We start from the raw sequence: 25,244 nt of genomic DNA, 5'->3' as shown, positions 1-25,244 counted from the left end.
AGCCCAGAAGGACTGAAAATACTGGTGAAATGCTGCATCAGCAGTTCATGGCAGACCCAGTGAGCTCTCCGTCATTAAAGTGAACTCGGAGATAAGAGATGTTTGCTTACAGAGGCCAGTATAATTTAGTGTATCAAAATAAACAGCATTTTGATGCCCCCCAACATTTCTGAGTCCGTTCATTAAACAAGGTGCTTTAGCAAAAGAGATCTTTTATGGTCATTTGATAAAACTGAGTAAAATGTCATCAGTATACTTTGCAGATATTGAGAAATTGAACGAACTTAATACTAGGTTACAAACCTCTTTGCAAATCAGGTATTTTCCAATTCACTTCTTTAAAAGAAACTGAGAAAAGAACTAATTGAGTTGTCAGCTGTGAGATGATTAAAGTAATTTTTGAAGGTATATTACTGAGTGTTTTTTGCCATATATTTTAGAAAGCAGTCAAAGAATTGAGTGTCATTGCTATGCAAAATTCTTATTTCCATCTCTGTGTTTTTGTGAATGATGCTTCTCTAAAAGCAAATACAAAAACGTAATTTACCCTAAACACTATCTCATTCTAGCAGCAAATATTTTTATTTCTAGTATTATAAAAAGGCTTATCAATGTAATTAAGAGTTATATTTACAGTAAAAGATAACTTTATGTTTAATTATTAATTAAAATTTGCAGTATATTTATGTTGCTTTATCAGTTTTATATTGGTAATGATAACTCATTTTCAGAGCAAATATTATTACTTAGAGTTTTATGATCATAGCCCATAAAAGAAATTTAAATTTCAATCTGTCTCTCTATTGTTTCACATAAATATGTTAGATGATCAATAAAAGATTTTCAAGTGTAAAATATATCCTGCAGATAGACAACAGTTAATGAAAGTACAAGTTCAAGTTTAAAATGAAACAAAACCCTTTTTTTACTTTTAAGGGAAAGCTTATTGATGGACTTTGTGAAGAGTTATGTTTATCAGTTCCTGTGGTTTTTAAATTTCCACTACATATGTACTGATATGTACATATGCACACGTATATGTTCACACACATAAAGGAGTTCTGTTTTTCTACAGATCAAAAATAAATCATTTAAAACTATAGTTTAAATAAGGTTTTATGTCAATTTAAAAATGTGCAAAAGCTTGCAGAACTTACCAAAATGAAATCAAGAATATTCATTTGCACTTAGTCACTGAGATTTGTGTCATTGTTGGAACTGGAAGGTGATCCCCTTTTCTCTGTCCCAATTTACCTTCCTCCACCAGGCTTACTGCTGCCTGGAAGTCTATCATTAGAGCTTCATTCTGCAAACAGGGACCACCATATATGTTCCCCTAAGAAAGGCTTATGAAAGTGAGGAGCAAGGAGGGCCCCTTAGGGTTTTAGTATTTACAAGGAAAATAGAAAATTACTATAGAATGAGACAAACTGAGCAGAAAATTAAACAAGGGCCCCAGGATGTGAAAGTGTGCCTTGTACCAAGGCCATACCTGTGAGGGTAGGAAGGAAACACTGTGTGGAACCTAAATTATCAGGTCCCAGAACTAAATGCAGCCGGGCCCCCAGAACTCACCACCCTGAACTTAGACTGGAAATGATTTTAAATTATGTCTATGACAACTGGTGTATAAAGGTGATCATGGTCATTGAAAAATAGAAAGGTTTCATTACTATATGAATCTATGTTCAGTAAAATTAAATCCATGTGAGTAGATGTCTATAAGAAAAAAAAAGTGACAGCCTATTACCAAATTTGAAGTTGATGGAGGGGAAGTGATTGCCTGGACCCTTATGATCTTTGTAACATACCATACATTATTCACCTCGTGTTGTTCACATGTTAAAACATACTTATTTTGTTTGTATGGTTTGAGAGAACAGCACATTAAAAACTTTAGAACAGTCTCTGGCTATCACTCTGAGAAGATCCTATTTACCACATACCCCTCCTTGTCAGCCATCATGGGCCCGCACAGGAAGGATCCTGATGAAGGAAACCTAGTATTATTTTCATCCCTCCCACGTACCGGAGATAAGACCTCCCTAGACTCAGTGCTCTCCCCTTCCCAGGGAGCTGTCTTCCAGAAACTCCATGGTCCTGAGCCATTTGCTGTCTTTACCAGGGCCTGCTCTTCGGTGTTCTTCTGTCTTCTACACTCTGTCCAAGGCTCTCTGCTGCAGGTCAGGTACAAGGTCACAAGGCCAAATAAGTGAGGCAGGGTCTTCTCGTTCCTGTGTTCTTAGAGGCGTCAGACTCCCCGCTTCTCTCACTGCCAGGACAGCAAAGTTGCTGTCTGTCATTATGTGCACCGTTTCCCATGACAGGGGCACACCTGGTGCTCTTCGGAGCGCTCATTCCCACCTGTTCCTGTGCTCATGTTCTCAACCACCCAGCACATCTTCAGACATTCTTGTGCACCAACAGGCACATTTATTTTTACATGAGGGTTGGTGGCCTGCAGGTCATACACCAAGAAAAGCAAATTTCATTGCATCTGGTGCCTCCCTTGGTGGAGGGGAGTGGCAGATGTGCTTCTTGCTTTGATAATAACACTCTTCTCTCCATGGGGCAGAGGGATGGATACACAGAGGTACAGGGACACTACTGATAACGTCCTTCTTCTCTCCCTGAGACCTTAACAAGCAGCCCTGATTCCCTGAAAAGCTGCTGGATTTCCAAGGTGAATTTTACAGTGTTACAAACTGGAGTCTGCAGACTCTTGGTGGTTTAGGTATACATGGAGATTAGCAGCACCTGGAGCTCTGGCAGGAAATAAGTTCAAGTTCTGATTAACTACAAGTTAAGTATTTGCTTTGTGGATTATCTGTGACCTATTTGAAATACAGTACTGATCCACTCTCCTTCCTCCATGCCTCTGGGCCATTTCTCCCACAAGATGATAAATGTGTTGAAGAAATATAAACTAATTCTCGTGTAAGCCTAGGGGTTGGGAGCAAATGTGCAGCAAAGATAGTCACATAATATGTCCCTAAATCAAATGTAAATGATTTTGTATCATCCATTCTTGAGGATGATTCCTGCCTTACTTACCATATAGGTAGGAAGTTTCATCAGTAATTGATTGTTTCCGTTTAGTACCGTGTTATTTGCTTCACTTGCTACTTGATGTGCTCCACTGCATTTATGACGTATTCCCACTTTTCTTTTTCTTTTTGCTCTCTCCCTCTCCCATCTTCCTGCCTCCTCTCTCACCCTTTCCCCACATCCCTCACAGGTGTACCATAGATGACCGGGTCACCCGGGTAGCTTGGCTAAACCGCAGCACCATCCTCTATGCTGGGAATGACAAGTGGTCCATAGACCCTCGTGTGATCATCCTGGTCAACACGCCAACCCAGTACAGCATCATGATCCAAAACGTGGATGTGTATGATGAAGGTCCATACACCTGCTCTGTGCAGACAGACAATCATCCCAAAACATCTCGTGTCCACCTCATAGTGCAAGGTAAGTCACGGCTGGACTCAAGGTGATGCTCCTTTTAGTGATGGAAGGCGACAGTGATTTGGACTTTGTTCTACACATGAAAGAAGACACAAATGGTCATTTTGTGCTGTTGAGTCCATGAATTGAGAATCAACCTAAAGACGCAGTGTTGTCTCTAGTGTTCTTGTTTTCAGCAGTAAGTTGTTTTGCATGATCTGGTTGAACTTGCTTTAGTAACTTTGCTTTCTGGAGCTTGATCAAGAGATATCAAACAGATAGTACCGAACTCATCAAAGTGCTTCGTAATGATCTTTTGGGGTCTTATTTTGTTACAAAAGAAAAAGAGCCGATACTGATGTCCAGCATGTGACTTGACTATGTTTTTGCACAGTTGCTGGTTGGTCATGCACGTTCTAGGCAGGGCTCTCAGTGTCCCAGTTGGGCACCTCTGGCATTGCTGCTGTGTTTTTGGTTTTGTTTTGTCTTTTTGGTACTGGAAATCAAACTCAGGACCTTGCGCTTGCCAGGCAGGCGCATATGCCGCTGAGCTATATCCCCTGCTGGCATTGCTGGTATGATATTCAGTGCCACCATGCAGGCTGGAGTCAAGAGGACTGCGAGTCATAGTGATATCCTGGTCACTGATGAAAATAAATTCACAAATTAAAAGGGAGTTGGGGGTTGGGGAGAATGGCTTTACATCTTGTTTTATTCTATTAAAAATCTTAAATAGTATAGCCAGGGTGTAGAATCAATGTGATTTTTTTAAAAATAGTTTTAAATTTAAATTATACTTTTTAGCAGAAGTGAAGGAATGTCAGAATCCCAGACTACTTATATTAAATATTAAGGATTACAAACCAATGCAGAGAGCAGTTCTGAGAATATGAGAACCATTTTAAGACAAAGCAACAATCCAAGTGAACTTATTTTGGACCGATCCAACTGCTGTAGCTATATAAAGCATTCTCTGTAGAATATTACCTCCTGGTGGGGAGGACGTTCCAGGCAGATGAGCTCTGTCCACGGAGACACATGCTTCCTCTGCCAGATGAGAAGTTTGGGTGGACCTTTCTCAGACTGTCCTTTATTAACTTCTTGGGGATAGACAGTGAGTTTCCAGAAAGGGTACTTGTGTGGGATTTAGTTTCCCCGGTTTTATCTGATTCCATCTGCCATAGACTCCACAGAGATTTTTTTTTTAATTTTTAAATTATGAAATGTGTATGATACCCATGCTTAGCTAAGAGATTTCTTCATCTCTACTTAAAAAAATATTATGCTACTCATTTCCACTGGTTTTGTGGAGAAAGGTTGATTAGGGGTTAGCATCTATTCATGCTTAATTCAGGATGCCCATTCTTCCCTTTGGCTGGAGCAGCTCTTTGCTAACGCAGCATCCATAACTCCTCTGTAGGCCATTTGCATTGCATATGTTGGGCCAGAGATCTGTCTAATGCAGGAGTCTCTGGGACCTCCATCTTGCTTCCATCCAGCCTTTGAGCCATTCTCTCACTCCCACATGCTTTCAGAGGCTCACTGGGGCCACCATGTGGCACATCTAGAGATGCTGCTAGTCCCCATTCTCTACACAGATCCTGCCCAGTTGTTTGGTGACTGTCTCTTTGGAGTCAGGAAAGTGCCCCCATCTGGAGATGAAAATGATGGTCACATTTGATCCTTCTTTTCAGAGGATGGTGGAGGCACCTGATCAGCTCAGTCATTGGATGCAGCTGTATGTCAGCTGGAAATGCCTGGGAGTATAAAAAACAAGGGCTTGAGAGTTTTCACTACCCCAACGGTCACCTGGGCTTAGTTCCAGTAGAGCTGAAATTCTCAGCAATGGAAATGACACCTCAGTGGCATCTCCATGGCCTTGATAGCAAGGTTGTCTTCACATTTTGGAGATGTGGCAATGAAATAAAATATTATTGTCAGGGCCTGCACAGAAATACCCTCAAACCAAGCAAGGTTATCACTCTTCAAGGAATATGACCAGTTGTGTGAGCAAGTCAAAGTCAATGCAGGCCAGAAAGGGTTTGTGGTGCAGGGCTTCTAAGATGATGCCCTTCATTTATAATGTAATTTGAGCCATTCCTTGGCCAGGATGTGCAAACATAAGGCGTTCCCTTCCCAGTCTCAAGCCAAGAAGAGTCAGAGGACTGGGGACATGCAGATCGGCATGACTAAGAGAAGCTCATAGTCTCACATTCCCAACGCCATCCATATTGGCTCTGGCCATCTAAGGTGGCCTATGAAATCCAAGTACAAACCGTCAGGTGCATGGAGGCAAGAGGGGAGGCCCTGGCCTTGGAAGTCTGGGGATGTGGCTCTTTCCATCCACAGATAAGCAGCTCAGGGAGCTGCATTCCCTCCCTCATGGCTGACAATACAGCAATGTATTCTTCCTTTGGAAACCAGTTGAATGGCTAGGGATGCACACAGAAACCCCAGCTCTCTGTGAGGAAGAGGCCCAAGGGCTCTCCTTCTTCTCAGTAGCTATTGGCTTTTGTCCAGTCTATAGATTAATTTTTCAGACTTAGTGTTAGTTCAGGTTAGATAAAGATAATGAAAGTTTCCTAATCCTCTTAAAGAAGATTTATCTGACTGAGTAGAAAGCCTTTGGAATACAATAAGGCATGTATAAAACTGAGGCCTAATCTTGCCTTTAATTTCAAACTCCTGATGGATATTGATTTTGCAATGAGAAAAACTGAAAAATTTCCGTGCTGCAACTTGTCTGTTTAAAAAAGTAAGTGTTTATTTATCTTCTGTCCATTTGGGAATGTTAATATCTCATTATTTCCTCCAACCAGGTACCATTAGCAGGAGGGAGACCAATCCCATGGGGCTCCCGGCTCTGCTGTCACCCGCAATGTGAAGGATTGAGAGGCTCTGTCACTAACCACAGCCCCTGTCCTTTACGATGTAAGGCGGCCCCTGCCACATCTCTGCTGACAGTAATTTCCAAGTCCATCTCTTTGCTAAAAGAAGTTGCCTTTGTTAAAATATATCACTGATACTTGAGAAACATCTCAGCTACTGAGGTGTCATTTTAAGTCACCAAATGAGCATGAGGTATAAACTCACTACACTTTCTATCCCAGTTTTAAGGAAACTTCAAAGCTGGGACAAATTGGTGCTGTGGGATTGGGACAGCCAGGTTAGGAAAATGCATCCAGTAGCCTTGTCCAGGATGAGCTGAAGTGGAGACAGCTGGAGGAATGAGGGCAGGCTGCGGTTTGTTCCTGTCATCCAAGGCATATGACAATAGGTGACTATGAGTCTGTAGAAATGCAGAACAGCCTACAAGATGGTGTCTGCTGTGGTTTGTGTATGAAATGTCCCTCCAAAAGTCTCATCTATTCAGAGATGGGGCTTTTGGAAAGTGACTAGATCATGAGGGCACTAATTTCTTTTCTTCCTTTCTTTTTTTTGTTAGTGCATGTTTTCCATACATAGTGATCATATTGATCATGGGGGATTTGTACCGGTACACAAATCCACTCGTTTCATTGTTAGATTAATCCACTGATGGTTTCAGAATTTGATGGTATTCGTGGGAGTGGTTGAAACTCAGGAAGTGTGGTGGTCATGGTGATGTAACTGTAGCAACTGTAGCTTGTTCTTCACCCTTTCCTCTGGAACTCTTTCCCTATCTTTCTGCTTTGTGGCTACCATGTTGTAAGTAGCTTTCCTCTGGAATGCTCTTCCTGCTGTGATGTTTCTGCCTCACCAGGGGCCTAAAGCTAGTTGACATGGACTGAAACCTTTGGAATCAAGAGCCAAATTAAACCTTTTTTCTTTTAAATTGCTTTTACCAGGTATTTTGTCACAGTAATGGAAGAGAACATGTTGCCCAAGGGAATTGGAAAGTACTAACCATAATGCCTTCAAAGAGGAAGAATTAAATATATCACCCATGTTTTTTAGTTTGGGAAAATATTGGTGACCTCTGTAGTGGGTGGAGAGGTAGGACTCTGTGACACTTGGAAAGAACAGCTTACAACTTACGAGGTTTAGGGATAAAGGAAACACGAACATTAAGCAGATGTTGTAGAACAAGGGTGCAGGTGTAACTGAACACTAAAAAGTGTGTTTGAGAATCAATTTGAGTTTATCAGCTTGAGAGTAGGTGAGTTGCTGGGGCCAGATATTCCTTGAGAATAGCAAACATTATACTGTATTTTCTCAACCTTCAGCACTTAGAACACTATCTGAGGCACTGTCAGCTCTGAACAGATGTTTGTTTGTTTGTTACATGAGCAGAGGAACCGATTGATTCGGCAACTGAAACCTGAAGCAGCAGGAGCGTGATGATCACAAAGCCCCAGCAAGCAAATAGGTGGAGGGGATGAGCTGTTCCCATGACTTGGCATGGACAGTCATGAGGAAAAGCTGCCTGGGGGAAAGGGTACCTTGATTTTGATGTGCTGTAGGGATAACACCAATTCCACGAATTCATTTAGTACTTTACAGGGATGGTCACAATCTGTCACATTTTACCCTCACAGTAAGTCATGGCAGGCTGCAGTACAGTGGCCACTTACAAATTAGACAATGGATGCTCCTGAAGGAGACCTGCTGGTGTCCCCGTGAGCAACTGAGCTGAGCCTTGAACCTTGGCCATTTGACTTCAAGAACAGTGTCTTCCAAACATACTACCATTTGTAATTATTTATCTGCTCTAGATTATTGGAAAACCTCCAGGTTTGATATAGATTATTTTATTTTACTTATTTCCATCTTTTTCCTGCTGTGAATATCACATTGTACAAGGAGAAATTAAAGACAAACTGAAGAAAGCTACCATAAATGATGTAGAAAGGCTGAGAGAGAGCAGCAAAGAAGATAATTAATTTTCTAGTAGCTCATCCCTTCAGGGATACACATTTCAAATGTTACTGCTTTATCCTGTGTAAGTACTGAAAACCCTGGCCCCTTTGAGGGTCCAGTATCTAATTGTCATTCTAATCACTACTAACTCTTCAGCCTTCTGCAACTACTCAGAGATCTCTGTGGTACTGGGGTGGATGTTTGTTAGTGACAGATAGAAGAGGAAGAGGTGGCCTATCTTTGTTTCTTGAGTGCTGATATTCCCCACCAGCTTCCTGAGCTAGCTTGTATGTCTGTTTACTATAATGTATTTCAAGAAATGAACACCTTTTGCAGAACCTGGTTTTATGCACAGAGTTAGCAATGATAAGTTATGTTGAATTTTCACGAAAGAGACTCCACAGCAAGCTTATGCAACTTCTATGTACATAAATGAAAGGTTTCTTTTATCCTTGAGTCAGTTCAACGGGCACTGGTTGTTACGCAGATTCTGTTTAATAATCTATAAGATCGATTTTCCAACCAACCCGGTCCTAAATTGTACTAATCACCAGCAAAACTTGGCATTGGAATTAAGTATAAACCTAATCTCACTTGATGTTTATATCTACCCTACAAAATACACACCATGTTCATGTTTTACAAACAAGGAAGCTGAGGCCTAGAAAGACTGAGAACATACTCAGAGATGATGGCACTGCTGAGAGCCTTAAATTTCCTTTACCGAGCTCACTGTTTTGGGTTAAGGTTTTGTCACTAGGAAAAAGCTATCAAAAGGCGAGACACTTTACATATGTCTCCTTTTGATTATTCTTCATATGAGCCCTGGAATACAGAGCAGAAAGTCACCACTATACAAGACAAGAAATTGAGGTTAGGGAGTTGGAAGTGATTTGAAGGAGTTAGACTGGTTAAGAAGAGGCCAAGCACCTCTTAAGCTTTCTATTTCCCTCTACACCCCACAGGACTGTTTTTCCAGGACCAGCCATGTTAGTACCTCCTAGATAAATGAATGGAGGTGAATGATGCCATGCATGAGAAAAACATAAAAGAGCAAGCAGGGAGGATACCAAGGCCATGCTCTGGGCGGGGCAAGGGCACCCAGGCAGTTTGCAGTGGGAGTGTTTACAGAAGTGAGGAGGAGTCAGAGTATCTGCACAATTCTTGATTATTTTAGTCTTCCCTTTAAGAAACCCCTTTGTTCTGTGATTTCTCCCTCATTCCAAATATTACACAGTCATTTAAATTTACATGTATAATTATGAGCTTAAAGAAAAGTAAGCAGTCAACCTGAAATAAATTTAATTTATTCAGCCTTTATTTTAATTAAAATCACATTTTCTCCTCGCAGAGGAGGGTGGAAGGGAGGAAAAGAACAAGTCTGGGTGTGAGAAAACTCACTCTAAAGGCTCTGCTCTGCTCCTACACTTCATAGGCCTCTGTCTTCAGGACCTTCCCTTCCTGGAGGTCTCACCCTGGGATGCAGAGTGGAATTCAGTGGAATTGATTTCCTTTATGTATGAATACTGTGACATATATGTGTACATGTACACACATATATAGAGATATTTGCATTTGGAAATCTGATTCCAAAAAGGGCTTTCTAAACTGCAAATTGCGTATATGTGTGCAAATATAGCATACATGCAAAAGGGTCCATAGTGCAAAATAAGAATGGGAATTGAGAATTTCTTTGGGCTTCATTTCCAAGGTTTTGAAATGGAAGGTTGCAGTGATGGTATGGGAGTCCTTATTCCATCTTACAGTGATTTTTAAATATAAATTCTCTGGTTGAATTTTTGTGTGACCAGGATTCTCTGCACATTGTCTTTTGTATCTTTACTCACTGATGGGAACCATTGCTGCTAATCTCTTATATTTTCTTTAACCTTTAGGATTTGGGGTCCTCTTGCTAACATTACTAGTTAGTAATTCTAAGTATGGTCTCAGTTGCCCTCTGATATTTATAATCTCTACAATCCATGTCAAATGTTTTACAGGCACATTTGTGTTTTTTTTTTTTTTTTTTTTTTTTTTTTTCCAGTACCAGAAATTGAACTCACGACCTTGCGCTTGCCAGGCAGGCGCTGTGCCACTGAGCTAAACCCCCAGCCCTATGTGCACGTTTGAGTATGTGTGTATATTTAGCTCTGTCCTCCACCTGCTTATCTACCCTTCCATCCATTCTTTCCTTAAGGGTTATGGTAACAAAGGAGGTAACAATAACACAGAAAAAAATCAAGAATACCATTGCCTTCAGAATAATCTCTGTGCCCACTAAACAAAGGTATTTTGACAATCTTCATTCCTGGGAAAAGTGTCCCCCTACAAACTCCCTCCAGGCCTGACCCCTCCTTCTCACCTTGGGGGTAGAAGGAGGCCCACATAGACTTCCCAAGCAACCTTCTATCTGTTCTCAGATTGTGCTGCTCAGCTTGTAGATAACTAGAACAGCACTAATGTTCAGAACCACTGAATCTCTTAGGTTGTGACACCTTTCATAATATGGGGCACAGCTGGAGACAAGGTGGTCCAAAACACATGATTTCTCCTCCTTTAGCAGGCTTCTCCTCCCATTATCTTGAGGAGAAATAGGTTACTTTGTTCTGCTCTGCATAGGAGCTAAGACTACAACACATTCACATACGTTCACATTCACACACCCCCTTACATGCACCCACACACTCCTGCACACAATCTTCACAGGTTCCATGACTATTTCTTCTGTCTACCATGCAATTCCATCCCACCCTCTACTTAGTATGTCAGTTCAGCCCCCATCTAGAAGAGAAGCAGAGACACACTCATTTCTCTTATTCAGAGTTTATTAACTGTAAAAATTGAAGGAATTTGTATTTCGAAAGATGATGGAGACCAAAACAAAATTTGCCACTGCATGAATTCCTTGTTGTGGCTGAAGATGAGCTGGGGATTTCTGAAAGGGGGCAGCCCTACTTTGTGAGTCCTGGAGTGGAAAGTGAGTGAGAGTGTTTTGCAACACTCTGCAAGGCAGAGAGAGTCTTTGCCATGATCCAAAAAGGTGCTGCCAGTTTTGGCACCTGCTTTCCTAATATACACAGGAGCAGGAGCCAGGAAGAGAAGTAGCAGGGCCTCAGCTTGTCGTCAGCCTTATTTGCAATAGAATTAAATAAACAGAGCAGTCATAATAAAGCCTGCTCTCCAAATCATCACTGATGTGGAGATGGAGAAGAAAATGAAATGCCTGTTATGTTCTGCTCAATTTACATGGGATCTCAGCTTATTTCCTAAGAAGCCAGTCTGCCAATAACTCCAGTAAATAACAAAGATGCTTTCTAACATGTTCCTGCTGCTGTGAACAAAAAGCAATCATATCTCAGTGGGAGGGTAAATTAGTAAATGTCCATAAATTCTCAGAGACAGAAGTTCACCATGACCCTCACATAGACATGTTATTCCATATGCACTGTACCTCCACACCCTCAAACCCCACAGTCCATAAGTTTAGTTAATCATAGTGTAGCCTCGGGAATACTGAATCCAGAGTAGCAAGACATAATTTCATACAGGGAGTAAATGTACACATATTTGAAAGAGATGACTTGAATTCTCTAAACTTATTTTGAGCTCTTCATTAACAAGTTTTAAAATCAAACATAATATCTTGACCACAATAACTATGCTTGTTCCTATTTTGGATTCTCCCAAAGATCAAAAAGCCTTTACTTTTTCCATTAATAATTCTACTGTACAGGTATAAGAATGCAAGAACAGTAGAAATGAAGTACAGGTGAGATTGTCATAAAGAAAACATTCAAGGATTTGTTTTCTTAGTCATTACAAACCATGGCTCTCATTCACTGAGCAACCTGTGGCAGTTATTTTAAAAACATTACCTAATTCTATTTTCCAATGAAGCCCAGGAGGTAGAATTCACTTTCTTAGCTTCTGAATGAAGAAACCGAGGCTTAAGAAGGCTGAGGAAGTTGTTGGAAGTCACCAGCTGGGAAGTGCTGACTTGGGGCTTGAGCTCAGCTCCCTGCAGTGAAGCCGGTCCTCAGCCCTTTAGCTGGGGTTTGTCTTGATCTCACACCTTTCCCACAGGTAGGTGAGGCAGATGTGCCCGTTCATTCTTTCTTTAACACCTCTCAGACAAGATTTGCAATCAAAAAGCTGCTTTGTCTCCTTCATCTATTTTATTATTATAGTAATTATAACTTCCTTCTTAGAATTCATACCAGCTCTCAATCTACATTCCCAGTTTTTTACCCTAATCTCAGCCTCTTATTTCTGGCCTGAGCGTTTAAATTTAGGTATAAAAGTCATCATACTGAGCTTATTTTTCTTACTCAAATACCTGCCTTTTCTCTTTTCATTAACATGCCTGCTTATGGGAACACAGTCCTTAAATATAGCCTTGCCTCAAGCTGTATTCTCCTCTATGTATCGCTTCTCTGTTAAAGCAGATGTTATGTCCCATAAAGTCATCGTCTTCCTCTATGTTCCTACAACTACAGCCATCATAGTGCAGAATCTCATTCCCTATAAGCTTGTCACTATTACCTCCTAAAGGACACCCAGTCCCTGATCACGCTCTCTCCTTACTCATTTTAACAACATTCCCAGGCTGGGGATTTAGCTCAGTGGCACAGCGCCTGCCTGGCAAGTGCAAGGTCACGAGTTCGATTCCCAGTACCAGAAAACAAACAAAACAAAACAAAACAAAAAATAAAACCAACATTCCCTAACTGTTACTGACACACACATCTGATCATGTCACTTCCCCCCTACTTGTGCTATTGTAGATGTATCTTTTATTTTTAACTGATGTATAGTAATTGTATGTATTTATGGGGTACAGTGTGGCATTCCCATATACATAAATAATGTACAATGATCAAATCAGGGTAACTGATTGTTATTTCTGTGTTTTAGTAACATTAGAATCTTTACTAGTAGCTATTCTGAAATATACAACTAGTTGTTCATGATGATTTTTCATAAAAATTTGCAAAATTTAGACTATCTTCCTAGGTGCTGAACAGTTCAGGGCTGTGCCTCCTTTCAGACTTAGTTACTATTGTTCCATTTTTGCATCTTGCAAACCCCTAAGTTTCATTTATCCTTGTCCAGCTCCTTATCTCCAGCATCTTACACTTTTCCATTTCTCACATTATTTATCTGCTTTCAACATTCTTCTTCTTGCTGGATTTCCAAATCCTATAGAAAGTTCTGCTACCTGGATCTTTCCGTCATGGTGGAAGTGGTCTATATTTACACTTATAGTGTGATTGCTGTTAGCCAAACATAAGGATTGGGAAGTGGAGATATATCTAGTGCAAATAGGGACTGAATTTTGGTTTTATTTAATTTTAATTAACTAGTGGTTTTCACATTGCAGAACACCATCAACAGCTGCTTAGTCTCCAAAACCACAGGTTTTTTTTTTTTTTTTTTTATAAATTTCAATGGTCACTTCATCTGTACTGCCTTATGTTTTGTTTGTTTTGTTTTTTTTTAAATTTTGGTTATTGGTAAATCTCTATTTTCTTTCTGTGACTGGAAATTTATCTGAAGGCAAGAGTCAGAAATACCATCATAATTTTTGATATAGGTACAGCATCCTGAATTAGCGTGACCATTTAGGTAGCTCTTTGACTTATGTTATGTTTTATCAATCCATAACAATAATTGAAATATACTTAATATATTTTTACTAACATTTTACACAAAATTGAGAAAAATGGCAACTGCTCTTATGAAAAAATAAGCCTCTCGAAGTGAGACTTGCCTGGAATAGGCACCAGAGGTTATTGGAGACCACAACGCTAAAAACAACATGTACCATCAATTTATTCCCTTCAATTTCCTGTGCATAGGACAGATCACTGTAAACTATAAGGATCAAAAATATAACTGTTAAATAGACAAGTTCATAGTGAAACCTGTAAAAAGAGTCCATAATCTAGAGCTTCGGTGCAATTTCAGACACTGCCACTTCCCTTTAGTGTGTTGGAAATCACCCCAAACCAGGGGCCCCCTGGCAGCCCTGGCAGGTGGAGCTGGAAGAGGGCAAGCCCAGCCTGCTGCAATCAACCTAATGGGATGGATTATGTGCTCCTATTGGCCAGCAAGCAGGCATTAATGACCAGTTAGCAACTGTGTTCAGGTCAATTAATTTATATTTGTATTTTGCAAACTAAAAGTTGCTCTGTTAGATTATTGATTCTTTGTCCCTGTATTCAATTTGTTTTTAATTGCACCATTGCTGGGCCAAGCCCTCCCTCCTGGCAAGCTGGCAATAAATCTGCCACCATCTCAACAATCAACAATAAATGTGTCTCTTCATGTCATTATTAATATGTGTCTTGGATTGGTTCATTACCACAGTTAACAGTTTATAAGAACTGGATGGCATACTGCCAGGAGGATTTCTTTTCCCAAGGGCTATTTTCTCATGAAGAGATTGATGTTCTCAGGCCTGTGTGGTACTAAGAGAAGGGGTCTGGGATTTAATTCAGTATAGCTGGAATAAAAGCTACCTAATCCTCTTTTTATCATAAAGTTTTAGAAGAAGATATTGTTGAAATAGAGATTTTTGCCTCTCTTCCAATTCTGCTTTCTTCTTGCTTCTTTCTTCATTTTATCTTCCTAATACCTGCTTAATCTTTATTCAGATGATATTTTTCCCCCTCAAAAACAACAGAACAGTCACCTGAGTGATCTACAATCCCAGGGTAAGACAGCCACATGTGCCAAGAGTTGTAGTGTTATTTTGGGATTTTTGTTAGATGAGAGCAGGGTAGAGTTCCCCACACTGAGTGTGTGAATGGTGATTAACAGAGCTGCAGAAATACTGCAGTTGCAGTGCCACCTACACTGAGGGCAGGACCAGAAAATAATAAGATATGTCCTATAGTAGACATAATGATTATTTATGGAATTGATATTGACTCTTTTAGTTATTCAAATTTTTAGGGGGAAGCACATATTTTAAACGAATTTATAATTTGGTGGAAGAGATCCACTATCTTCTTTGCAAGGGCCACAGTGGGCTGATCTGGTCACAGTGTAGAACGTGTATCATCTTCAAAGTACAAACTTCTGGAGAACAAAAAGTCTGGTCTTCAGATGCAATATTAACTGTCCATTCTTTGATCCAGGACATAAATTTTGTACCTAATGTGCTATTAGCAAAGGACACACAGTTCTTTTCATGTATCATTTCCATCACAGGTGGACCTGAGCTTGTTTGTTAGGAGAGTTTGATCCAGGATGTCCCTCTGGATGAAGCTTCAGGGAAACAGAGACACAGAGCTTGGAAGGTGAGGAGGGGAGACTTGGGCCTGGACAATTTAACAAAGGAGACTGCTAAGAAAAGAGAGAGAAGATCTGAAGATTTCTGCACAAGGCCCCAGAACCACAGATACAGCACAAGAGTGAAAAAGAAAGAAGTTGGGAAAGGTGGAGAATAGTTGCAGAAAGGGAAGGAAGAGATAGGAGTTCAGTCAATGCAGTATGCTCCTGGGCTGGGGCAGGGAACCCACGCTACTCATCAAGACAAGAAGTAGAGGACCATGAGCCAAAAACTGAGTGCTCACTTTGTCCTCATCAAAGCTTTTGCCAAAGATTTTGCTTTCAGAAGCTTCTCTCCACTCTAGTGTCAAGAAGATGTAAGGTAATAAGTAAAACCTTGCAGACCTTCCTATGAATTCATCTGTAAAGGACCACGATTGCATGCCATATGGGATTTCTTTGTTTAGAATGAATTCTTATCCACTGTCACATCCAAATAAAATAAAATAATCTATTTTTCAGCTTTAAAGGAGAAAGCAAGCTCTGGTTACGTGCACACATCCGCAAGCCCCACTGAAACACCCCACCGATGAGAGTGCTGAGTGACAAGCTGGAGCCCTGGCCATGGCTAATCCAAAGCACCAACAACTATTAACAGAATCAGTGAAAGCAAAATAGCTACTTGGGGAATAAAGCTCCCCAGTCCTTGCTTCTGCAACAGCAGGGTGGAGAATAAGGGGACAAGAAAATCAAAGTTCCTTTAAAAAAAATTATCACACATAGAGGCAAAATGTCCCCACAGCAGGAAAGAAAGTGGAAAACACACCAAATCAATCACCTTAAAAATAAGGCTTAAAATCTTGCACTGCTTAAGATGTAGGTGGGGAGGGAAAAATGGACCCAACAGCTTGAAAATGTTTTATTAAACTGCATGCTGACTGTTACAGCACATACAAGGAAATGCAATTATGGTTAGGCCATTAAAAAGACGCCCAAGGATAGCTCTGAGAAAGACCAGGGGGCAATCAGTGGGCACTCACCCCACTTTAAAAGGAAACTCAGTTTGAAAAAGTACCAGAAGTAGGAGGAAGCACCTGAGACCCGACAGCCCCAAAACAGGATGTCTTCCAGCTTTGCAGCCTCTAGGCTAGGCAATGGAAACTGCGGTGGGAAGAAGAGGCTAAGCTGAGAATCTCTCTAATTAGACAAGAGCAGCTTCTGATCTGCAATCATAGATGCTTTCTTTTACCCTCATGTCAACCTCACTGTCCTGGGCTCTTGTTTGGCTAACATGTTTGCAAGGAACACACCTGCTCAGGAGTTGATGATGTGGTTTGAGTGTCACTCTGGGTGCATTCTGAGCATGGTAGCCTTGGTGCCTTTCCACTGGCTGCCATCTGGGTTGTGCCTGCCAGTGATGAGTTGGCAAAGACAGTTCCCTTGAGAATCTGTTTGGTACCAACCCCTTACTAAACAGATTAACTTGTGTATGCATTAGAAGATACGGAAGAGACAGTGGACATGTCGGACAGACAGTGTTCTCTTCAGAGTCTTCACTTGTGGTGTAGTTTGTCCTGCTGCTCACAGAAGGCACAGTGTGAAGGGGACAATGCTGTAGTTTGGACCTTCAGCATCTCTCACAGGCCCATTAGGCTGAGAGCCCAGCATGGAGCCATTGTGACCTGCTGGAGATTTTAGCAGAGGTGCCTGTTATATGGTTTGTGTTGATGAGGGTGCATCCTTAAAGGAGACTGGGGCCCAGGCTCTTCCTTTTTGATTCCTGGTCATGAAGGGTGTACTTCTGCTCCAATGCCTGCTTCCACCATGATGTGCTGCTTCACCTAGGCCAAAACAACAGGGCCACCCCAGTGTCCCTCAGACATTCAAAGCGGTGAACCACCACAGCCCTTTGTTCCTTATAAGCTGATTGTCTCAGATATTCCTTCTTCTGACAAAAAACTGAGTAACACAAGCCACTACCCTCTCCTTTCTTTTAGGGAACCTCATAATGCCCAGCTCTTTGTTTCCCATTTCAGGCCTTCTCTTGTCAATATCTGGAGACGGTGTTGTGCTCAGCCTTTTGAATTCCAAATTCCTGGGGACAGCTCTGTCACAAGATGCTGTGACCGCTGAGATACAGTGTGACGCTCCCACCTACCAGGAAGATAGGAGCAGAATCATTACTACTGCAGACAAAACTGTTGACAGCTACTATATGGCTTAAGGCTACCATGAATTAAATGATCAGAAATGCTTATTAAATGTGTGCAGTGCATTACTAGTAATCAATACACATTTAATGATAAGCAAGATGAAAATATTTAGTTGAAGTGAACTGAAGCAAATTGATTTAGGCATATGTGTGCTTGCAAAAATAATCTACAAATCACATATTATGTAGATGTTACTGTAGTTTGTGGCTGGTGTTAACTTATAATTCTTCTCAATAAGCTGTGAGTAAAGTCTTTTCATTTGTTTATACTTGACACACAATAACTGTACATACCTATAACATACCAATATATGTTTCAATATATGCACGCCTTATGTAATGATCAGTGAGCATATCTTTCACTTATCATCTGTTTTGGGGGAAAGCACTCAAAATCTCTCTTCCAGCTATTCTGAGATATACAGCACATTAATCCTAACTGTAGTGACTGCCCGATAGCCGAGCACCAGAACTTCTTTCTCCTGTCCGACCGTAATGCTGTGCCCACCAGCCAGCCTCTCCGCAGCTTTGGCTTCCCTACAGGTCTTTCATAACCACTATTCTACTCTCAACTTCCTTGAGATCAACTTTTGAAAATTTTACCTGTGAGGCAGGTCATACAGCATTTATCTCCCTGTCTGGTTTATTTTTTGAACATAATTCTTGAAGTTCTTTTTCTGATTTTGGAGATTCTGATCCTTTTCTTCACCCTGCCAAGCCAAATGACAGTATTCACAACCTCACCCACGTGGCTCATTGCTTTTTGTGGGAGATAGGTGCTAACCATTGAGGGTTTTCAGCCTGTCTTCAATGATCCAGGATAGAGAAGATAGATGGATGAATGGATAGATAGATAGATGATAGATAGATAGATAGATAGATGATAGATAGATAGATAGATTTATCCAAAGTCTGTGCAACACTTGGGAAGGCAACTTTGCCAGAGTAAACATGTTCTTCTGAGGTTTAGGGGAAACATCAGCAATAAAATGCCGGTTGTGGCTGCAGCAAGAATGGTTTTATAGACTTCTCTGACTTTAGGAAGGGGAAAACAATTTCTTGGTGTAATACAATCAGGACCATGCTTCCATTTTCCTCAGAAACTATTGCCTTGCAGTGATTTTCTGTCTTTAGTGAGTAAATGCTCCCCAGGCCACAGCTACTATGGATAAAAGCAATGGTAGTGCTACTTTAACAGAGTTTTGCTTCTTACCCAAGTCTTAGTTTTATTTACATGAGGGTTATGGTTACTTCTCCTTCCCCATTCGATTACTTTCTGAAATTATTGCTGTTCCTTCTTTTTCTACCACTTTTTAATCCTTTTCCCTCTGGACGGGCAGTGTTCAACTTTTGCAGCAGGGAAGGCCTCTTTGGAAGGCCTGAGGGCCAAGCCAACTTTGCCAAGGCATTTGCATATATTTACATTTACTTGGCCTGTAAACATCATGATTATGCAAAGCTCTATTCTTGGTAGTGAAAACTTTCTGTTTGGATTCCGGGACAGTGTTAAGCCCCAGAACACAGTAAAAGGGTCTATGCTGACTGCTGTTTTGGAGCAGATATGGGAGTGTGAATTATGGAAATGTGGAGATGTGTGATGGGTCCAGGTGTCCCAAGGACAGCTCCAAGTACCAAAGGGACCCAGCTGGGCTTCTGCTTTCATAGTGAGGTGAAAAGCTGAATGATGCTTCTCAATTTCCATAGCTTGCCCTCAGGCAAACTGCCGGAGTGTCCTCTTCAGCGAGCCTGTGTCCTAAGTGCCTCAGCTTCTCTTAGTAAATTGGATTCGTCTCTTTGCTGAAACGAGTCTTCAGACCACCAGCCAGCCTCCTCTCTTGTGGCCCTGGGTCCCTGAGCAATATAGGGCAGTTTCATGATGCCAGAACCCTTTTAAATGCAAGAGCTAAGCTCCCTGCCTAGGGGTTATACAAACGTGGTGTGGTGAATCAAAATAGTGAAAAAATGACTTCAGTACCCATTACAGGTGCTAACTTGGGCATAAGATCCACTTTCTAGCACCAGTTTCATGTGATATAAAATAATAAAGTTGGAGTAGGTGAAACCCATTTTTGCTCTGAAACTCTGGATTTCTATTCCTGGGCATACACATTTTGTAATACATTATTTATTCCTCTACAAATGGAAAATAATATATAACTTAATACTTATAATTATACTTGTATATATAACATGTAGAGTTATATTACAATCTCATCATTATATTATGTTTATCCACCAAATATTTATTAATGTGATACTATGTGAAACTATATTCAATGAGTTCATCTTTCCTGCATTAGACACTCCATTGTACATAGAACCTAAAATTGTATAAAAGACCATGTTTGCCTGGTGTAAGATTATTTCTTCTTTTGTTGTTGTTGTTTTTTCCGGTACCGGGAATCAAACTCATGACCTTGCGCTTGCCAGGCAAGCACTGTGCCACTGAGCTAAATCCCCAGCCCAATAAGATTATTTCTGTACCTTTCACATTTTCTGTTAAGCACTTGGAGGAGATTGGTTTTATCCACTTCAGCACCTAAAATTTATAGAGTGGATCACACCTCTCAATTGTTTGTGTAACAATTAAATTGAACCCTACTCTAATTATAATATTGGCTCTTATTTTTAATGGAGATCTCTGGCACTGACAAAGAAAAGAACAGTCACAATAGGAAATTTCCTTTTTCTTCATTAAAACCAAAAACATTTTTACTTCTAGAAACAATGGCAGAACTAGTCTAGCATTGTCCTGAATATCGTATGATACTCTGAGTAGGTTTATGTATCCTAGATACCCAGTCACCACTTCTTAAGAAATAAGTTAAATTACCTACTTATTGATTTATTTATTTATTGTAAGTGAATTACCTAATCATATATTAGAAACTGGGAGGGGTAGAAAAAATTCCAAGTAATTTTGCATTCTTGAAGGAGGATGCTTTCACAAAATAGAGAAAACTTTAAACTGATTACCAAGTAAAATACACTGTAGTGTGATTTGCCCATGTGTCGTTTCCAAGGAGGCTCACTTGACATCTTGTCTGGAGGGGCTGAGGAGCACTTGCAAATCAGCACATCCAGAATTGGACTCAGACCTGGCCAGCACCCAGGATTCCCTCTCACGGAGATCAGCACTATGCCCATCTAGGAACATCAGCCAGAAATCTGACCACTGTTCTGGACTCCTCTCTTCCTTTTGTCCCTTTAGGCAGTGATGCTGTGTCAGTCTTCTTGGGTTTCCATAACAGATATCACAGGTTAGGTGGGCCCAGTGACATTTATTTTCTGACAGTTCTGGAGGTTTGGAGTCCATGATCAAGGTGCCAGCAAGGCTTTGGCTTGGCATTATTACCTTCTGGGTATGTCTTCTTCCCGTGGGCTCTTCTCTATGCATGGAGAGGGGGAGACAGGAATAGAGAGAGAGAGAGAGAGAGGAGAGAGGCAGGAGAGACATCTGGTGTTCTTTCTGCTTAGAAAGAAAGGTCCTATCGAATGGTCCTCTCAAGCCCCATACCATGACCTCATTTGGCATTAATCATGTCCTCTAAGGCCAATCTCTAAAAACTGCCAACTTGGGAGTTAGGACTTCTACATGTGAATTTGCAAGGAAACAGTGCAGTCTATAACAAGTATCAAGTTAAGTAACTGAAATGTCTTACATATTAAGCCTTTAGTGACTTGAAGCAATAAAACTATGTTGTTTGCTCATATGAGTGATGATCCAAAATATACAGTGAATATTTAAACTTTAAGAATGTTTTACAGTAAATGGTACATTGCCATTAGTCCTCAAGAAAATACTCCTCCTGGCTTTAAACACACTTATCCCATCTTTCTTGCCATTTTCTGAAGAAATTCTACAAGTCCTCTTTTGGGAATGTCTTTATGAGGTGTGATCAGTAGAAAGGCAGGCTTGTGGAAAACATTGCCTTATGTCTTCATCCACTTTATACGCTGGATCTGACAGAATGAACTTCTGACTCTTCCCCAAAGTTAAAATGATGAAAGAAAGTAAAGGTTTTCAATTGACTCAGGACCCTGAGGAAGCCACAACAGCACAACTAAAGACACTCATGAAAGAGGACTCCCAGAACTGCCTCAGAAAGTGGCAAGAAGGATGGGATAGATATACTCCATGTGATGGGAGTATTTTGAGGGAGATTATGGGTGATGTGTTCGTTGCTGTGATAATATTTAAAAATTTAAATATTCACCATATATTTTGATCACACCTTATCTGTTCCAATTGTAGGGCAGTGGGAGAGGCAAAGGGACAGGTTCCATACTGTCTTCCTAGGGTACAAGTTGGTGAAGGCACTTCAGTCTTCAAACATGAAGCATCAGCTTTTGTCAGAGACAAGAATTAGGCAGGCTGGAGAGTAGGGGAGAGCCTAAAAGCCAAAGGTATGTTTCTGTGTTTGTAGAGAGGGTGTTATCTTTTATGTACCAGGCTTGTTACCAAAAGGGTATTTACGACTCACTCACAGTTCTTTGGCTGTAACTTCCTGACCATCTGGAATATATAGCCCGCTATGTACCGAGGAAGGGTGCATTAAGACTCTGGTGACTGACCTGTCTCTGTCATGCTGAATAAACACCATTCATTCCTCCAATGTATTTCTCAAATCTGTCGCTTGTCTCCAGTACACTACCCAATAATCTGGCATAGGATACTATGGTCACTCGTGGAATCACTGCAAAAACCTACTAACTTGTTTGTCCAAATCTGTCTCTAATTTTACATTTTATTAAAATATATATAATGTAAGTCTTGTTATTTTAGCCATTTTCAGATACATTTGCCCATGGTGTGAAGTGCATTGAAAAAATTGTGCAGCCATCTCCAGTTTTCATCTCCAGAACTATCACGTCATCCTGGGCTCACCACTTACTAAGCACGAGCTTCTCACCCTCTCCCAATCCCCGGAGAACCAGTGCAAATCTCCTCTTGGCCACCTCCGAATGCCTGTGTAGCCAGAGTGATCTCCAGTAATGATGTCTCATGATTTAATCATTGCGCTCACTTGCACACACGTGTTAATGTGCATGCACACACACACAGAGTGTGGAGGAATATATTGTTTCTAGTAAAATTATGACAGACTTACTGTGTCCTTCACTCCATGGACCTCGACCCTAGCAGCCTCTCTGGCCTAATGTGAAGGCACCATTCACAGCAGGTCCTGCACTCCCTCAGTCAGCAGGTTATTTTCTCATTGCTCTCTCCAGCTCCTTCCTACCCCAGGATCTGTACATTTGCCATTTCTTCCCTAAATATTTATCCTTCCCCATTCACCTTGTTGACTCTCAGTATCTTTCAGATCTCATCTCACTGCCTTAGCATTGTCTCCTTTCAATTTCCCATGTAGACAAAACCTTCCATTGTATAATCGTATAGCACTCCCATGTCTCCCCAGAGGAACTGTTCCATTTTCCTAGTTTTGTAACAAATATATCTCTACCTATCAGACCTCAAGATCAGGGCTAGGGATTTAGCTCAGCAGCACAGCGCCTGCCTGGCAAGTGCAAGGTTGTGAGTTCGGTTCTTGGTACTGGAAAAAATCTAAAAAAAAGAAAAACAGACCTCAAGGTCCATAAGGCTAGAGACTGTGGTGTTTATGTTCACTGTGCTATTCCTAGTACCAAACATAGTGCACAGTGTTTAATAATCACTTGCTGAATAAATTATGAATGAGCAGATGAGTGCTGACAGCTCCAGGAAGGGTTGAAATCAGATCTACAGAGAAGATGGAAGAAAGAGTATGAAAACATTGGAAAAAATGGTCTAAATCCAAAAGGATGACACTCTCCTTTGAGGGAAACAGCATAATTAAGTTACTATTTTATTATGTATTCATTGGACATGAAATCCCTTTAGTATACCCCTTTTTTAGCATGTCATTTTAAAAGGAATATTACTGATAATGATACGATAGCCAGGATACTACTGAAAAAACAGTGTCTCACTTTTAGAGTACGGTTCCTTTGAATGGAAAAGGAAGAAAAGCTGATATTGTTGAGGGTGATCACCAAGTAGACAGTTTCACATGATAGAGATTATCATTAAGGTTCCTTTAGTGGGCTGTCTCTGATATGTCCCCTGCATCCCAGGACACAAGCCTGAGTCAGAGCCTGAAACACAAAGTAATGAACTGAAACTCACAGAGAAACAAGCCTAGACTAGAATGGGGTTGTCCAAAATCTAAAGTAAGTTTGTTTTGTTACTTGGTCTTTGTCCTGGTATCCAATTAACACTCTTGTATTTTTCTAGAAATTGAACAGATTGGTAATATTAATCAAGCTTATTTAAAATTTTAAGAAATGTTTTAACCATGCATTCTTACTTCTGGGTTCTCAGAAAATAGATTCTGAGGGAGCAATTAAATGTTGATGCTAAATCCCAGGATAGAGAAAGTAGAGACAGAAGAGAATGGGGAGAAGGATGGGAAACAAGACAAAGCGACGGCACAGAGCAGGCTTGAGAAACAGGGCAAATTCGCAAGTGGTTCTGTTTAGCCGTGAAGAAAGTCTCCAGCCAGGCTCTAGAAAGAGTGTGTGCCTGAGACCAGCCACTGTCAGGAAGAACAGAGGAAGCGTGTTTGCCTAGAGCCTTGCTCATCACAGCCATCTTCCCTTGGTGCAAGGGAACCTGTGAGGAGTGAACTCTACAGATCTTGGATTGCTGTAGGTGGTCCCCGCGACAACACAGGAAGGCATATCCCCTGTCCTGAAGTGCTAGTTTCATCTGTGGTTGGATCTGGCAGAGGTGCAAGAGTTGCTGGGCACAGCTGGGTAGCTTAGACAGTGGAGCCACAGGACCATCATGGAGCTGGCCGTCCTCCATGGCAGAGGAGGCTGAGCAGACGGCCCAGAGTTTAGGAGTCAAAGAAATCAAAAGAATCTGAAGATCCACTTTAAAATATGTGTGATATACAGCACTTTGGGAAGACTGGCATACTTAGTATAGTAAGCTTTTAAATTCTAACCTTCTCTCTTACCTACCAGATGGCTAAAATTTAAAAAGACTGACAACACTGCCTTGGTAAGATTGTGCGTCAACAGAAACATTCAAACATTGCTGCTGGAAGTTGGCTCAACTATGTTAGTAAAGTGCTTCATAATTTCTAAAAAATCTAAATGTACACCTGTTTGATATCTCCAAATTCAATTTCAGTTTGTTAGCTCCAAATTCAACTCCTAGCTATTTTCCCAATATGAATTAGTATACGTATTTATCAGAAGACATGAATAAGAATGTGCATAGTAGCTTTATTTGAAACAGTCCAAAACAAGAAATGGATCCAATGTCCATCATAACAAAATTAACATATAGGTTATAGAATGTGTACAATGAACAGCTACATGGAAGTAAAATAGGAACACATTATTAAACACAAAACAATAAGGAGGCATACCACATATATTATATTGAGTGAGAGAATCCAGACATAAGGTGTACTTGTTAGAT

The 25,244-nt window shown here is 40.7% G+C and overlaps 1 protein-coding gene across 3 annotated transcripts in view; it reads left to right on the top strand.

The window, feature by feature from the left end:
- The window catches only part of Opcml (opioid binding protein/cell adhesion molecule-like), a 1,129,591-nt gene that overhangs the window by 899,208 nt on the left and 205,139 nt on the right, over positions 1-25,244 (top strand). For all 3 annotated transcript variants that reach the window (XM_005378577.2, XM_005378578.2, XM_005378576.2), the window contains one exon: positions 3,239-3,471. In XM_005378577.2, the coding sequence (XP_005378634.1) occupies positions 3,239-3,471 (233 nt within the window). The remainder of the gene's footprint in view (positions 1-3,238; positions 3,472-25,244) is intronic.

The sequence above is a fragment of the Chinchilla lanigera genome, unplaced genomic scaffold (assembly GCF_000276665.1).
Source record: "Chinchilla lanigera isolate Chin_1 unplaced genomic scaffold, ChiLan1.0 scaffold00011, whole genome shotgun sequence".
NCBI classification, from domain to species: Eukaryota; Metazoa; Chordata; class Mammalia; order Rodentia; family Chinchillidae; genus Chinchilla; species Chinchilla lanigera.
The sequence above is the reverse complement of the archived record's forward strand: the minus strand, read 5'-3'. Positions and strand labels throughout refer to the sequence as shown.